Source organism: Electrophorus electricus, chromosome 19 (genome assembly GCF_013358815.1).
Source record: "Electrophorus electricus isolate fEleEle1 chromosome 19, fEleEle1.pri, whole genome shotgun sequence".
In the NCBI taxonomy this organism is placed as follows: Eukaryota; Metazoa; Chordata; class Actinopteri; order Gymnotiformes; family Gymnotidae; genus Electrophorus; species Electrophorus electricus.
In genome coordinates, this window is record NC_049553.1 from 7,041,206 (window position 1) to 7,058,580 (window position 17,375).

The 17,375-nt window shown below is 40.3% G+C and overlaps 1 protein-coding gene across 1 annotated transcript in view; it reads left to right on the plus strand.

Moving 5' to 3' along the window:
• The first annotated feature begins 490 nt into the window (after positions 1-490).
• Positions 491-17,375, plus strand: part of rbpjb (recombination signal binding protein for immunoglobulin kappa J region b) — a 37,398-nt gene continuing 20,513 nt past the window's right edge. The window contains exon 1 of the mRNA XM_035519694.1: positions 491-594. Within this exon, the coding sequence (XP_035375587.1) occupies positions 575-594 (20 nt within the window). The 5' untranslated portion in view covers positions 491-574. The remainder of the gene's footprint in view (positions 595-17,375) is intronic.

A 17,375-nucleotide genomic window follows, 5' to 3' on the forward strand; every position in this document is an offset into this window, starting at 1 on the left:
AATATTAGGATTGAAGTGGTTCGGAGCTGGCCTACAGAATTTAAAATAATAGGCTTATTCCAGATTGTCATGTAAATTGTGCAGCCTGTCCAAAGGCTGTCTACTTTAATCTATCGCACTCTTAACACATTTAGGTAAAAAAAAGAAAAAAGAAAAAAGATTATCAAACGAGAGTCTGAGTTATTTCGGTGCTCTTCTTGATAACTACAATGCTGCTTGTGCCAAAGCGCGAAGTCTGCGTGGGAATAGCTGACTGTTTCAGCCGCGTACACCACCATCCCCTGCGCTCAACGCCCCTCTCGCGATGGTACGAGCCCAGTTCTACACTGTTCTATTGTGAGAGTTTTCTTACTCTCGCGAGATGTGAGAAGTTTCCCACGCCTGTTGTTGTGGCGTCTGCCCTTTTCTCTCACTCTCCCTGCCCCCCCCCTTCTCCTGTCCTCGTCACCCGCCCCCTTTCTCTCTTTCTCCCTCGTCCCTTCATCTCCAGTCGGCTTGTGTTGTCTCGGCGGCTACTTGGTCTGGGGGAAAAGGATCTCGCGAGTGTTGGAGTTTTGGTGAGAGTTTGTGGAAGATGGCGCCTGTTGTGACAGGGTAAGTCTGAGATTCAGAACTGGTGGCGGTGTTGGAGTCAAACATTTTATAAGAAGCTACTCTTGCTGAAATGATCTCTCGAATTTCAGCCCACAGACATGATTCCCGTTTCGGTTGTTTGCTGCTTCTTTTCCGTGGCTATGCATGTTTATTTTTGTGCACTGTGTGTGTTTGTGTTTTTCCCCCTTTGAGCAGCTCTTCTGTAGTGACTGTTGCTACCCTGCGCTGTGTTATGGGTCTGTGCATTGAACCCAGCGCACAAGGCTACGCCTGCATGCGATCTGAGGGCTAGCCAGCTAACAGTTAGCTACTAAAGACCGTTTTTGTGTAGCTTTTCGATGCAATTAAAATCTAGCAATACGATATTATTAAAATGTAGATGTAAAGACAAGCCACGATAAAGCAGTTCAATATAATTTTAATACATTCACTGCACACATGCGCGTAACCTGATGTTGAAATGAAATTTATGGTTCAAGCTTAGGTACAATTGCTTTGTTTCGGAGAGCCTCGTCTCCACCGGCTGGCTGAATTACAATCGCTTTGCTTTGGATGTCTGCATTGTGGTCTGTGTCCGCTCATGTTAGATTAGCTACCTATGATATTCCATGTCAATGAGTACTGTAATACAGACGTGAGAAGAAACATTATTTGACGTGTGTGTTAAACGTCGTTTACCGAATAGCCCCACTGGCTTTCCCATCGACCTCGCATTGCAGACAAATGATTATTTGATGTCGAGTGCAAATGAGGATATTAAAGCTCCCCGACTTGAAGTAGCCTGAAATTTAAACGCTTACAATCTACGATTTACAGCGCTACCGTTAACGCTGTTCCGTAGCGAGTGTGTCTTGCCTCCCTTTCTGTTACAGTAGCGAAATATGTCACTTATAGACAAATCTGAACAATATGTAGAAAATGTTGCAAGCCCCCATGGTTGTTGGCAGGTACCGATTACAAGAGATCCAACATCAGACGTCTGTCTATTGGACACTATGATGAATACAGCCAGTCCTTCCAAGAGGATTTTTCTTCCCCCACTCTAGTTCCAGTTGCGCTCACAGGCACCCATTTTGCATATTTTTTGGTGTCCCTTCGCACCGGTTGCTTAGAAAAGTTAGAGTGGTAACTAATAATTTACCAGCCCAAATTAAATATAGATTACTGCATACAGCAGTATATCAATTGTTATAATTGATCAATAATCTATTATTGCAGTGATACTTTAGTTGTATACAGTTAACTCCCCTTCAGAATATAGTTATTTAGTTTACAATTATTCGAAGTTTCCCCTCTGTGTTCATAAAAAGAGTGCCTTTATTACCATTCGCAAGCTTTCACGCCAGTAGGTGATAGACAGGGTAGGGGGGGGGGGCTGGCGGTGCGTGCTCATTTGGGGGCTTTCCAGCAGACCTGAACTCCCTCTGAGTCTTCAGCGAAGCTAGCCACTGGCTGAATAGCCACCTGTCTATCTGATTTTGTCCATCTGGAAGGAGGGATGAAGGGAGATGGCATCAGTTAGTGATTTTTGCAGAGGAGAAAAACATAAATATAATTATAGTGACATAAGGAGGCTTCATTAGCATGAGCGATGGCATTGCTGCGTCAGCGGCTGGAGATATTGAGTGGAAGGCTGCTCTGTTCTTTTTTGCAGTTGAGTTCATGGGCCTTAGTGGGAGTGCGTACTCCCAGCTGTGGGACTAGCTAAGAATGCTCACTGGAAGACAAGGGGTGTATAATCGAGACCCAATTTTTGATACGCCCATCCAGTTTGTTTGTGGCACATGCCAGTTCGGATTAATATACACCAGTTCACTAACAACCGTGTAATATCAATGGCAGAAGAGAAAACAAGGAAACTGAATGGAAATATATAGTCTGAATGTCAGATTGCTAAAAGTGCACTTTCACCGTTATCCTGTTATGTTTGGGTTTTGGGTATATGATAAAACTGATGGCTCTATCATTTGTTGTATCATATTTGATTGCATGATTGAAAGTCTAAGAAATAATTGTAGAGTCATTACATAGACCATGTTGTATTCTTGTTCATGAATAAGATTTGTGTATAATTTCAGTGTTCAATTTTATTGTTTTACTATATTTTATTTTCTTCTCTTTGAATATCTGATAGAAATACATTTTATTTCAGTGAAACAAGCACAATATTTCTGTCATAGAAAAACAAACAGAGAAATGTGTAGATTGCACCTTGTTAGTATAAGACAATTCAATATTAGCAGTTGTCATTTTTTAAATGTTCTAAAAAATGTATACAAATCTTGGAACACACCACAGAATGGTTTCCCTTTTTGCTGAAATAAAACACAAACAATTCCTGTCATTTGTTATAATCTTGGAAAATTGTGTTTTAGGGCAGAAGGTGTAACCAGCACTCAGAAACTCTTGCTGTTTGGGCAGTAATCTGCTTCACTTGGAATGATGAAAGAATTAATCACCTGTTCCAACATGATATGCCCCCAGGGAACAGGATTTGATTTACCGCACCATAGTTTTTTTTCTCTTCTTTTCTTCTTCTTTCTTTTTTACATTTTAATTTTCTTTTCTTCAGTTTTCCTGGAATGTGTGCTGTTCGCCAGAAGAAGAAAAGTTTAGCCCCTTCTGTCCTATAAAATGGCACTATAAAAGCTGCCTGCAAGGGACAGTAAAGAGTGTGTGTGTGTGTGTGTGTGTGTGTGTGTGTGTGTGTGTGTGTGTGTGTGTGTGTGTGTGTGTGTGCGCGCGTGTGCGGGTGTGTGGGTGTGTGGGTGTGTATCTTTATGGCTGGAGCCTGTCCTAGCAAAAGAGAGGTGAGATGTGTTAAAGGAGAACTATTCCCACAAGCCCTCTACCTTTCCTTAATGCCCATTATTAAGGTAAAGGTCTGAGACGGTGAGAGTGAGAGACAGACATGGAGAAGAACAGAAATAGTGAATGAGCAGACTAAAGAGGAGAAGTTGCTGAGCTTAAAGAGATTTGTTCTGATATACAATGAATCTTTATGTATTTAATCACCCCACTCCCAATTTTATTTTCATTTAAGCATTTAATTAGTTAGCCATTAAAGGATACATGTATAGGGTCCCCCTGAATCTTACCACAGCACATTTCTTTGTGGTTCTTATGAAACCAACTAATTCTGAAGTGTGACAAAGTGGCTGCTATCTTAAGAGATCAAGTAAGAAGGAAGTAAAAAATAACCTTGCCGCTTGTAATAAGGCTGAAAGTTTCATGAGCTGTAATTGAAGTTATACGTGGTTTAAAATATGTTGATTTTGTGGGGTGAGAATGCTTATTTGTTTTTTTTTCCAGCTGCATTGTTTCAGTCACGTAAGAAACCTGCAGAACAAAATGGCAGTTTTCTTTGCGATTTAGCTTGGCTGGTAGTCCACTTGTCACCCAGAATAAAATGTGGTCCTTTTTAACTTCTAAGTTGTATCTGTATGAAATGTGCCTGAGCATACATTTAGGGGGGTGTATTGGTTTTAGAGGTGGTACAAGATTATACTGACAATTTGGATTTCTGTGGAAATGTTAAAAACTGTTTGAAATTACTGCTCCAATTTGATTGATTCGTTACTTGACTTAGTGATTGACTATCCTCTATCTGAAGTGGGTTGTTCTTTTGCTAAATGTAGGCTGCAGTACCTTATGAAAAAGTGAGACACATCATTTGCTTGTGTGAGCTTGGTAATGCTATGAGTGGTTTTAGCTTTATCAGGGAGAGAGGACAGGTAATCGGAGCGTCATTATCAGTTTGAGCCAAAATGTGGAATTAGGATAGAAAGGGGAGTGCAGTTTCATGAAACAGTGGAATGGACAGAAATCCCAATTCTTCCATTGTGTTTTCCTTGGCTTGGTTTATGTGTGAGAAGGGGGAAAAAAAGCTTGTGAGCAGAGCACTGTTTGCAGTGCACTTATATATCATAGTTTCCTCATACTCGCCCCAGTCCGTCGGTTACGATTACAGAACAGTCAAAGGAACTTTTCTCTCTTCAGTGTCAGCAGTTCTGTTTTTTTTGTCTAACCTCAAGCATGTTTCATTCAGAAAACATGATGTGAATACCACTGCCTGATTCTTCATCACTTTCACTAACTTTAACTCTGTTTGCAATTATCAAGTAAAAAAATACTTTGTACTTAATTTAAGTGATTAATTTCTTTATCTTGTCGGTTGTCTAAAAAGAGTGGATGTATTTATGAATTTTGTACTGAAAAGATAGGAATGTAGAACTAAATATCACCTCACTATGAAATAATATCCTAATAAATGGTTTTGATCTTATTATTGTTATTATTATTTCCATTAATTAATATATTTTATTCTTTTAAACTTTTTTTTAACCTGGAATATGAACTATCAGAATGCCTGTTCTCTAGCACAGAAAAACAGTCCTGTGTTGATAAGTTGTTTGTTTTGGCTGCAGACAAAGGTCTATGTGTTGTGGACTGACTGTGACTGACAGGGTATACTCAGAGGGGTGGAGGATTTTTCTTTTGTGTAGCTGTTTATACGAGTTTGCCTAGTAACTGGAAGCAATGACATTTAGTTTCTCACTGTGACACTATGAATTGCTGCAATATGCATAAGAACAGGAAAGAGAAAAGCTGTAGTGGCAGATCTTGTCGGGCTATTATTATGCCATACAAATCTTCTAACTTTTCAGTTGAAATTTGCAGAATGGCCAATTACATTTTGTATATTTGGCCTTGTAGGCATCAAAATAACAAACAAATAGGTACTGAGTAGGTAGACCCGATGGGAACATGAATTAGAAGAAGCGTAAAGTTTTTATCAACTGGAAGTACAGATGATGCAGATTGAAAGTGTAGGAAGACAAAAGGTTTGATGTTTGGCCTCAGAAAGGGAAGAACAGTGGTGAAGAGAATGGAAAGGAGTTCCAAAGGGGCCATTACACTAAAAGATGTACCTGAGGGTGTGAGCAGGAGGTTAGAGTAAGGAAGCTTGGCTGGGTCTCGCATAAAGAACTTAATTTTAAATGCTTTGGCTACTGACAGAATTGGATTAAGGAAGAGGTTGAAAGAGTGAACTTGTTCATATGGTTAAAATAGACATTTGTTCAGACTAATTTTTAAAACCTCTACTACTGTTTTCTTTGTTGCACCAGTTTTAAGTATCCTGTTCTGGTGTATGTCTAGGGGAGAAGTTGAGAGAGCAGAACTAGCATGGTTAGAATTTAGCTGATGTATGTTGGTTGCTTAAACCATTGTTGATGAGATATGTGTCTAAAACCTGCATTACCATGGCTGTCTCCTTGTTTCAAACAAAGCCAACCACAATTTAGGTGTACAGTAATGATAACTTAAATGCCGCTAAACAATTCAAAGGTAATCACAGCTCCAGCCACCATTTGAATCCTTTAAATCCACATAATTATTTTGACTGGCTTCAGTTTTCACATGGAATTGAGTGGAGTTTCAGGTCTACCATGGAATTGAGCAGTGTGCGGATCACAATGCTTCTGGCCAGCATGTTTAATCAACACAAAAGTGGCAGAATTCACCATTTTACGGTGCTGCGGCATTAGCGGCCTCCCTCAGAGTAGCGGAGTTCACACATTCAGCTCTGTTTTGTCAAGGTGGTGAGGTTCTGACCAAGCAGCTGTGGAAGAAGGTGCGCTTCTGTGGCCCAGGGAACGGGGATGGGCTGACGGCAGAGGCGCAGTAGGTCTGGGCGAGGCAGCAGCGGCAAAGAAATCGGAGAGGAAGGTGTGCGCTTAGAGGTGCTTCAAACTGAGAAGGCGAGAGAGAGAGAGAGACGGAGCTGGGACTCCCCCCCCACCCCCAGTGATCGAGGAGCAGCAGTTTTTTTGTATGTGTGTGTCTGTCAGTCATAACAGTAGGCAGAAACCATCTGGTAGGGTATGTGACACAGGCAGAGTATCACAAACACCTTCTGTCTCTAGCATCTCTCTTCCTCCTTAGCTCCCTGCTAGGGTTCACATGTGGGCTAAAGGTTAGGGGAGATTTTAAAATCTCTGACCACTTTCTTCTTTTCCCTCTCATACTGTGTCATTAGAAAGTTATTTCCTTTCTGCTTTTTGAAGCTTCTGATTGCACTCTATAGCATTTTAGGTTGAGGATATGAAAAGTTATCCAAACATTGTAAGGTATGTCACTGGCGTGCAGACTGCTGTGGATATATGCACAGTTTGTTTAAGTGTAAAGGGGTCATGGGTAGACCACTACACAACAAAAGGACAGGAGGTGACCAGTGACCCATTTAGAACTTGGAAGTCCTGTGGAGCTAACATGATGGGGTTGACAGTGTCCATGCAAATGTTGACCCAACATGCTTTGCTGCTTTGTCCCAGCCCTTTTCTCTGTTGCACATGAATCTTCGTGGTGCTCAAGATAAAGAAAGAGGGGACGGGTCAATGTGGGTGCAAGGGCTTGGAGTCATATTCTATGAGACCAGCCTACTCTAAAAGGTCTTCATGCTCTGCATTCTTTCTGCAGTTCTCCATTGAAACTTCCATTAAAAAGGTGTCTCTTTCTTGTCTTAATTCGAGGGAGAATTCATCTTTTTTTTTGCAAGGATGCTGTGCTACCAATTATAGTGCATGAGTACTAATCAATATTAGGATTAGGATATGTAACTTCATCCTGCATTAATTCTGCACAGTGCTGTGTGTAATTGTGTAATTCTCGCTCATTAGCTTGCTTTTACATTACCATAAGATAATCCATTTCATTGAGGTCAGCTTTTACATTTACACGGAATATGGAGTTGATGCTTCCAAATTTGCTGTCAGACTGTAAAGATATAGAAAAGCATCCTTTGCTATACCATAGCGATCTAACTGGATGCTTACGTGTAATGGGGCTTAACTAGCTGATCAACACAACAGTGACTTAAGAAGAGTTTAAAGATTACAATACTAAAACCTGACTGTCATTAGTGTTCACAGAGATGAATAAAATAACTCGACACGTGTTAATTTTTTTGTATTTTATTGCATTGTACATACTTGGTTTTCACTGCTATTTTCTGGTGCATGGCATTTGAAGCCTGTTCCATATAAGCACTGCTTTAATTACTCGAATGTATGATTGCAGCTAATATTTGCCTGTTTTGAATTTGCACCTTGTGCACACACCTGTCTCCTGCTTAACGCAGTGGTTTAAAGGATATGAGATGAGTAATGTGACTGGATGAGAAAACAAACTGACCCCTCTCCATGAATAAACCACTGCAACCCTTATGATTGTTTATGAAAACACCATGCAACTTTTAGATTAAGGCACATCTCTAGATATAAGACTGCTCTTTTCATCATGAAGCTTTTAGATATTCTCTTATAAACATTAAAATAATTGGTATATTGTAACTTTTTAAAATTATGTGGAGATGGCACAAAATCAGCTTTCTGATACTGAGCTGATTTTTCTTTTCCTTAAAAACCACTGTGGAGTTGTGGTTGAGATGTTTGGGTCAAACGTTGTTGGGAATTTTTTTTGCGTGATATTTATTATATCTGTAGAAATATAGTATACATCATGCATGGATAAAAAACAGAAAAAACTTTGTTTACAAGACTAAAACATTAATATTTTTTTCCTTCCAATGCCAAACAATTTTTCTTTTAGTTAGATGATATTTATTGCCTTGGTCATCACCTGAGTGGGTTCCCAACAAACACAGACACACTCACTCTCACACTCCTCTCGCTCTCTCACTCTGCTCAGTACAGCTGCCTCACTCACTGACTCCTGAAATTTATACTGTAGTTCATCAGAATTTTTTTTGCAACTGTACTTCCACGTCAACTTAATATTGACAGTACGATTCTTCTTGTGAATCTCAGTGGTAAATTGCTGTTTTACCTGTTATACCCCCACACACCAGGCACTAAGTGGGCAGACAGGAAGGGAATACCTGTACTACAAGTCTCTCTTCACCCAACTTCCGCTTAAAACCAACAGAAACAAAATCTAACGGTAGTTTAAATTAGTTTATTCCCTAGCTTCTTATTCAAATTTTCCACATTAAAACTCAGCATGTTAACAGCAAACTACTTATTTAAATGCTCTCACTAGAAGGCAGACAACCCTGTCCCACACACTGGGTTATCACAACTACATGATAGCAAGGCAAGTCAGCACGTGTGTATGAGTGCATGGATATTTGCATTTACATTATAGCTTTGATAAATAATGTGAATAGCAGTTAAACTCTACAGTTGTATTAACTGTCCTCAAGCTGTTATTACGTGACCTGCTCATACTAACCTGCTGTTATCACATGACCTGTGCACTGCTGCAAAGCACTGCTGTGCTATTTTCAGGCTGGATTTGTGATTGTATCGGATTGGATTCCTTAAAGGTTTTTTTCCTGTTATCCGATCCAGCATTTTTTGCTGATAATGACCTGATTCCGATTCGTGGTATCAGATCAGAGCAATTTCTAACAGCATGTGAGCCATTCTTTTTCTGAGAATGGTGCAGTTTTGTTTCACATCTCCCTGTATTGGTTGCACAATGCAACAGTTCGTTCTGTGGTATTTTCTGCCTTGGAGCTATGAAAATCTTGTTTGACCAGCTGGAGATATTTCTCCTCTGAATTTGTTTTAAAAATTATTTTGGTGGAAGTGTACCTTTTTAGAACTAATGGACCTGTCATGTCTTTATAGAATTTTCCACCAACTATACCAGTGTTTTACTGTGAGGTAGAGTTGTTCACTACTAAATTGTTTTAAGTGTAGCACTCTCTTCTGTTGTTAATTTTTATTTATTTAAAGATTTTTACTCAAAGAAAGACATATGTGCACACGCACTAAGGAAAAAAGGGTGGCGGCACATAGCTAATCTGTAAATAATAATGCTATTTTAAATCATGCACACATCTTTACATACATACATACGTACATACATACATAACACACCTACCCATCATCTCACCCCACTTGGTTCTTAACAAAGGTGACAACATTTGACCAATTGGAAATAGGTTCTGCCTTTGCTGAAACTTAGCTGTGGTTCACTCCAAAATGAGAATATCCAAAAAAAAATAACAATGCCACAGTGTGGAAAGTCTGGCACAAACCAGAAGGATTTTTGGAGGCTGTTGAAGCTGCCATCAAAGCCCCTTTTTGCTGTGAGTTGAAAGTTATTATGGAGTCATCTCCCAGTAGGAGCAAGCCTGTACACAAAGCAATGTTGACATCAAGACCACCAGACAAGTGTGGACTTTTTAATGGCTTATTCTCACACATTAAAAAAAGATTTTCACTGGTGATTATGCACTTGAAATGTAATCTGTATAGCTACCTCAAGTTTCATAATTTCAAGTTTGTAACAATTTAGAAAAAATAGCAATTAAAAAATTGTATTATAGATGATGTTTGGTGGTGCAAGATTTTTAAATTGTAGAGATGGTACTTGATTTGTATTGGTTCTTTTACATTTAAATAACAGTCCTAGAAACTAGCCAGATGTGACCTTGTACTCTGTGATTGTTCATTTCTAAAGGAATCGAAAGCAAATAGTGTGTCCAACACACTTATGCTCTGAAATTGGATCCATCGCATTAAAATTAAATGATTCATTCTAGGGCAATCCAATTAGTCTCTTTATAAGCTTTGCAACTGAAACATAACACCATTTCAAATGTTGATGTAGTAGATCTCCCCCCCCCTTTCCCCCACCAGACAGCATATTGTATCTCATCGTGTCTGCAGCCAAAACTGGCTCTTTTCCTAAAGGAGAGAGCCAGCAAGTGATGGCCAGCTAAAGTCAACTGAGTATATGTATGAGGTGTGTACATATTACACCATGAGGAAGAGTGAGTTTTTTGCCCATCCTACCCAAGGTGGGGCATGAGACAAACCGGTGAAAAGAGACCTGCCCTGATCATATTTTTTCCCTTCCCCCCCCCATATTTTTGTCTAGTGTGTCCAAGACACCCAGGACTGAAAGCATACACATAGTGTGTGCATGCGCACGGGTGATTGTTTTAGGCGAGCAGCCAACAGCAAAACGGCGCTCCAGAAAGTCCCATATGGAGCTTCTATGTGCCCTGCTTGATGTTGGAAGTGGTCATGGAGAGGGAGAAGGAGAGGGAGAGTGTTCTTTGACTTTTCCCTGTCATTAAAATATCCCCTTGACAAGCAAGGAACTGGTGCTGTGGGCCCAGCCATATGTGCCTTGCCTCAGGCGACCCAAGCCGACCGAGCCTAACAAGCAAAACAGAACTACCCGAGCTTGACCCTCTTCCAGTGCACTCCACCCTTTCTGCCATTGGTGTGGAAGTGGGGTGGCGTATTTAGGGAAATTAGAGATATGTCTTAGTGAGTACTTTTGCTCCCCAAAATAGGACTCCACTCATCTCTTACTTCCTAGAGGTTTTGATACAGAGGAATGGAAATAACCCATAAAGTACATTAGTAGTGTTAAATCTTTTCTGACTGGCGGGGCTAAAGCCATAGCATAGCCAAATTCCATTTCAATGCATCCGATGACCCAAAGTGACCTGATCAAATTCACCCCAAAAACCCACAAACTCCTTCTGCACCTAAAAAGCCTTTACCCTGGTCCATGTACTGATCTCAAGGAATGGCGTATGGCTGATTTTGGCTTAGAGACAGTTTGTGGAACAGGTTTACCCTAATTATGTCTTTAGTTCTTCCTGTCTTCCTCTTATACATCCAGGTTTCCTTGGAAGTTGGCGCACAGGGTCATGTTTATATAGAGCTGTGTCCCCTCAGCAGTGTGGTGCTTGGCTCCCAGGCTGGTGCATGTTGGCACGGTGCAGGCCAAGCCCTACTCTACCCTGCAACAACTTACTGCAGGACTTACATGGAAGTGGTTTGTTTTATGTTTTGAAACATACATGCTCTTTTTTCACCAATTAAAAGTTCCAATATGGAACAATCATCTGTAGTGTGATTTTATAATCTTATCAAAAGATAAAGTTGTTCACTTTGAACTTTGTGCCCAGGATTCACAAGGAACAACTTGGGCTTGGCTTGTAAGTAGTTCTTGCTTAAAAAAACAACAACCAGATGCTGGAATCCAAAGGCTTGCAAAAAAATCAATCGGTTAATCAGTCATTCAAACAAACAAACAGCAAATAATCAGTGCAATGTCTGAACACATTGAAGTGCCTGTCTCCGGTTCTTGATACTGGCTGACCACCGGTGGTGTGTCCCAGCTTAATAATCATCCATACAATGACATGAAATTCAATATAACACAAAAGCAGCAACCTGGTCCCATAAATTTGTATTCATTATCCAGTTCTTGACACCAAATAAAATGCTTTTGTTGGCAGGGTGTGCTTGTATTGTTAAGTGACATCAGGAAGATGGCATTTCTCAATAAGCCACCACTGTAAACGTAGTCGGAGCAGTTAGCTCTCAGAAATTTATCTCTCTGCCTGCAGGCACCTGACAGGCCGGATATGCTTCTAACTTACTGCCCACCAACACACCGTAACTCACATTTTTACACTTTTAAGCGCATACGCGTTTGTGCATGCATACACATACAGCACAAAAACACACACCACAGAAACCTAAACCAGGTTTTGTCTGCCAACAGTGACCTCTTCCTTTTTTCTGAATTATGCAGCAACTTTTATCACATTTGTCTTAGGAAAGAAAAACCGCCCACCCCTAACCCCCATAGCCCTGAAATGGTATCCACACTTCTAATCAACTCCTGTCTGTTTGATAATATCATTGACGTAAGCGCCCGGTAATCTGCACCGTTTTCCCACAGCGATGTTGAAAGATGTGTAAACGTATAAGAAGATGCACACGTCTGATTTCATTCACATAGTGTTTGTTCACGATTTGCTGAAAAGTACCAGCTAGCTTTTTGCCAACATGTGTGAGAGCAAGAGGATACCACAGTGCACAGTGCCAAGATGTGAGACATGCAGGAGGTGAGATGTGTAAGAGCACCACTGAAACGATTTACAATGCAAATAAATTACATTATAAAATACATGTGCACATTATGAATACTTTTGCATACCATAGATTTACTGTTTCGATAGTAAAATGTGATAGAAACCGGACAAAAGGCACTCCTGGACACGAGGCTAAAATAACTTCTATTAAACAATATGGCTCCTGGAGATTTTGAAGCAAATTGTAACATATAAATTACAAATGGAGCATGAAGCAAATTCTGAAGTCATTGCCTTACATTTAAAATGTGTTCTGATAACTATAGCTATAACTCTATAACTCTATTGGAAGCTGCTCCCTTGATGAAATAGACAAATATGAGAGAATGCCAGATGAGATGAGTTTACCTGATAACACTGACAACATCCTTTACATGATCATTCTGCTGTATCATTTCTCAGAAGTGCATGTCTGTCTGTGGTGTTAGTGCCCCTGTTTTAAATGTGAGTCTTGGGTTTGAGTTTTTCCGGGTGTGTGTCTCTCACTCTTTTAGCCATTTCTCTGCATGTACATTTAAATTGGTCAAGAATTCTCAATTCTCATTCCCCCATTACAATATATCTGGTTTTGGTGACAAATATGTGTCTTAAATATGCTGAGGTGAGAAAGTACATGGTGTGAAAGAGCCATTTGCATAGCTTTTGCTAATTGATTCGTCTGGATTTTGAACCAAATGACCATCTATCTCGGTCATAAGAGCCACAATAACATCTAGATTCAGTGCAGAACTGAGAACAGCCATGTGCTGTTTGGTCATCATGCTTTGCCCAAAGTAAGAAAGCAGTAACTCCTGTTTCTTGACAAGCCATTTGATTGGCTAAACTGACTTGTATTTGATGCACTTCCTCAAATAGAGCACTGAATCCGTTTTGTAATCAAGACTAAATGGCCACTGATGATGAATGGCGTCACTTCCCAGTCAGTGTCCACGATATGTTTCGTAATCATGCCATTTTCCACCACAGTTCCTAGTTGGACTGCTTTTGCTCATGAGCAGTGCGTGAACGAACTTGACACTGTTTCCCATGTGGTCTGCAGGGTGGGTGTGGGTTCAAGAGTGAAGCCTCGATTGGGCTGAGCTTGGACTTGGTCACAAAAATGTAAAAATAAAAAAAAAGATTTTGTGATGGAAAGAGTTTCTGTAAAAGTATTAGTGTAAGAGAAGAGGCTGGGGCGAGAGTGGTGGAGCAAGTTCATATGTATGACCCACCCCACCCTGACTAGGCATGACAAGGTGCAAATGCTGAACTAAACACTGAATCATGACTCGGCTCTTAACTCGGGCCTGAGATGTTTGAATCAAGAATATGCCATGTTCTTGTAATAATTTTTGTTTTTACTTCATTACAGTCGGCTAAACTAATTTATTCACATCATTTGCATTCATTTTGCTCTCATAAAGTGTTCATCTTCACTTGCTTTTTATGGTTGTGTTGCGAGAGAAATGTGCTCCTTAGGTGTACAAAATGTCCTTTGGAGACGCTTGCTTTGTGCTCAGGAATTGCATTTAATAACTCTATTGACATCCGCTATATCCTTTTCCCCAGCCTTTTATTTAGCAGCACTGAGGATGACCATAACAAAATAAGCCAGTTAGCTAGGTATAGTATGGCAGAACTGTTTAACTTAAGTGCCATGATGTGCTTTGTTGTGGTTTGTGAATTAATGACACGCTTTATTCACTACCATAGCTGATTGTATTGCACAGTTTAATTTAAATAGATTGGTCTAGCCACACCTGTAATTACTTGAACTTTCCACAAAAGACAACAATTAGCAGAATGTCACTAATTAGATATGCTAACAGAAATCTCATTTGATTTGCTTGCTGAAATTATTTTAAATTTGCATCAACACCCTATCCCCTTTAAAAAAATTTATCTCAATCACATGACCCTCAGTCATCCTATGTATGTAGGAAATGCTCATCCTGCCAAAGTTTTGGGTTGTGAAATTACATCATTCTTACTTCCTTTTGGAAAAGGGAGAGTGTCCCCCCCCCCACATCACTTAATATAGACACTGAGCCAGTCAACACCCATAATGACTCAAACTTCTGCCAGTTCAGTGACCTTGAGCTAGATGTACTCTCTTCATGCAGCAGGAAGTAATATACTGGCATGTGAGCTCATCAAAGTTTTAGAATGGACAGAGGTAACAGTTTACAGATTTTGTGCAGGAAATTGTTTTCTACTGAATAATTTTCTAAGATTTAAATTGTTTGCTCTGAAATGTCTTGAATCCTGTAAATAAAACCACATCCACCATGTGCACTTTTAGTATGGCTGCAACCCCGGAAACACAGTGTTTCTGTGCCAGTATAATGAGGAGTAGAATGCAGTAAACATATGTTTGGTTTACTCAACTCTAGTGAACTAGTGTTCGCCTGCCAGAGTGAAAGGGGACATTTTCCTCTTCTCCCTCTGGGATGAAGGGTGAGGACCAGTGGAGGGAAGGAAGCAAAAACTGGATAATGCGCAGAAAAACAGATTAAAACACAGTTCGCACAGAACTTCCCTTTCCTCTATTGAGCTCCTCTTGGAAGTGTCCAAGGGAGGGAAATGTGGGCGGCTGCCGCTTGCCTATAGCCTCACGCTTTGTTTTCTCTCGTTCTTCCCCTCTCAACTTTCCCTGCAGCTCCATTCGTTAAGCTGGTAGCGGCAGGGGTACTACTGCGTGTTGAGTGAATGGACTCTCTGACCGGTGTGCTGTGTGTGCTTTCTGCTTTCTCCTTGAAGTTTATGTGAAGCTCCTTACTGAGGGACTTTCTGTGGAGGACAGTCAAGGGTTCTGCTGCACAGTCACAAATGAAGGCAGAGAGGCTCAATATATGACCTCACTGACCAAACAGGAAACGGCCTCGGCTGCTATCTTTGCAGGTTTTTTCACCTTCTGATTTGCACCTTTTGTGAGTTTTTTTTTCTCTCTCTCTCTCTCTCTCTCTCTCTCTCTCTCTCTCTCTCTCTCTCATTCTGTGTTTGTGTGGGAGAGAGAGAGAAAGAAGAAGAGAGGTGAGGATGTGAGGAGTAGACAAAGAAGCAAGGACCTTTTTGTCCTTGTGAACTCAAGTGAGGCTAAGACTAATTTCTCCAGACCGGCTCACAATGTGGCAGAAAAAGTTTCTCCAAAAGCACTGATTGTGTTGTGGCGAGCTGATATGTAGCCCCTACCAGCACACTGGTTGCCAACTTTTTACTTACTGCACTCAGACTGCAGGGTGCAAACACTGTTGATTACTCGACATGGCATGTGTTAACAAGAGCACACCTTTAAGAGGCTCTTGGTTTTGCACTTTTTGTCTATTTGTCTCAGAATATAAGGAAATGGTAGTTTCATGGACTTTCTTACACTTTTTTTATTCACACATTATTTTTCTTGACACCTTTTAAAAAGATGGTAACACATTGACAGGTAGTGGAAATTAGTTTCATCTGGTTCCTGACTTCCACGGTCTTCTTTTTTTGGATGCAAAGCGCCCAATAATTCTCATTTGTAACTCAGTCCCCCAGCTGTCTCTCACACTACTTGGGACTGTGACAACCCTTCAATAATGAAGACTGGCTAATACTACTCTTCATAACATGAAGAATGTTAATTGAATACTATTTCCTGTTGGCAGACTTTTCCCCTATACTCCCATTATAATCGTCTGTTGTTTAATTTGAGGTATGAATTTCTACTTACCTAGCTTTATTTTAGTGTGCTCAAAGCCATCTTTTAGATAAATATGTTTTTTTGACTGCTGCTCATGTCTCAGATTTTTTGTGGGATTTTAAAACATAATCCATACGACTATTAGCTAAGCAGTTTTGCATGGTTTGGTTGTAATAGCAAGATTTTGGCTAACGAGCTGTCAGCTCTCAATTTTTCTCTTTGCGTTTTTGTTTATCAATTGCAAGGGGAGGCAAAACATAAGGTTTTACTTTCAGAACCAGGGGAAAGTAAGTAATTAAATGTGTGAAATAGCCAGCCATCACTTCCATGAGAACCCAGCTGTTAAAACCAGAACAACTTCCATATGTTATGAAGAAGGACAGGCTTAAATTAACTCTTAGAGAAATCTTCACTTCAGCCTGCCTCTCTGATATTCAACCCAGTTCTATGTCCTTGAGCTAGGTTGGGGAGCTGTACACTGGCACCACACCAGGGGTGCTATGTAAGAGTTGTGCTTCACATCACCGTGTGTCCTTGGTTTTTACAACCAATTTAATTCTGGCACTACTGATGAAGACAAATTTGCTTCTCTATTAATCTTCATCAGACCTAGAACACTTGTGTGGAAATGCCTGAGGATGGTTAGAATGCTTGCAAAATGGAATAAAAAAATTGTGTGATCTGTTAGAGAGCTTAATTGCGTATTGCACTTTCTGTGATGAGGCCTAGGCTTATATAATGATAATGATTAGCCTAACAAACAGTATGTTGTACAACCCTGATAGCATTCTTGCTAAGGTTTCCTCCTCACCCCCATGGTTAACAGTGCACAACTGATATTGTGAATTGAAGGCATGCTTTTTGAATCCTCTAAAAGGCCAAATGTGGAAAGAGGTGAAAGAGTGTACATTTTCTTCTGCATTGGTGCAGCTGCTGCTTTTATTGAGTTATGCATCCGTGTGCTTTTGGTGTAGATACAGCTCGCTTCTGTATGGCAGCCTAACCTTTAACCACAGCTGAGTGAAGCTCAAAAGATGAGCACTTCCATGTGGAGAGTATGCCACACTATGGATGATTTTCAGTTTTGTGATAATTTTACATTTTTAGTTTTGTGGTGTTTACGGTAAATGTCCATCTGTCATTATCAGTGAGCTTTGACTCACGACTTTGCAGTTTGTCCAAGTTTAGCAG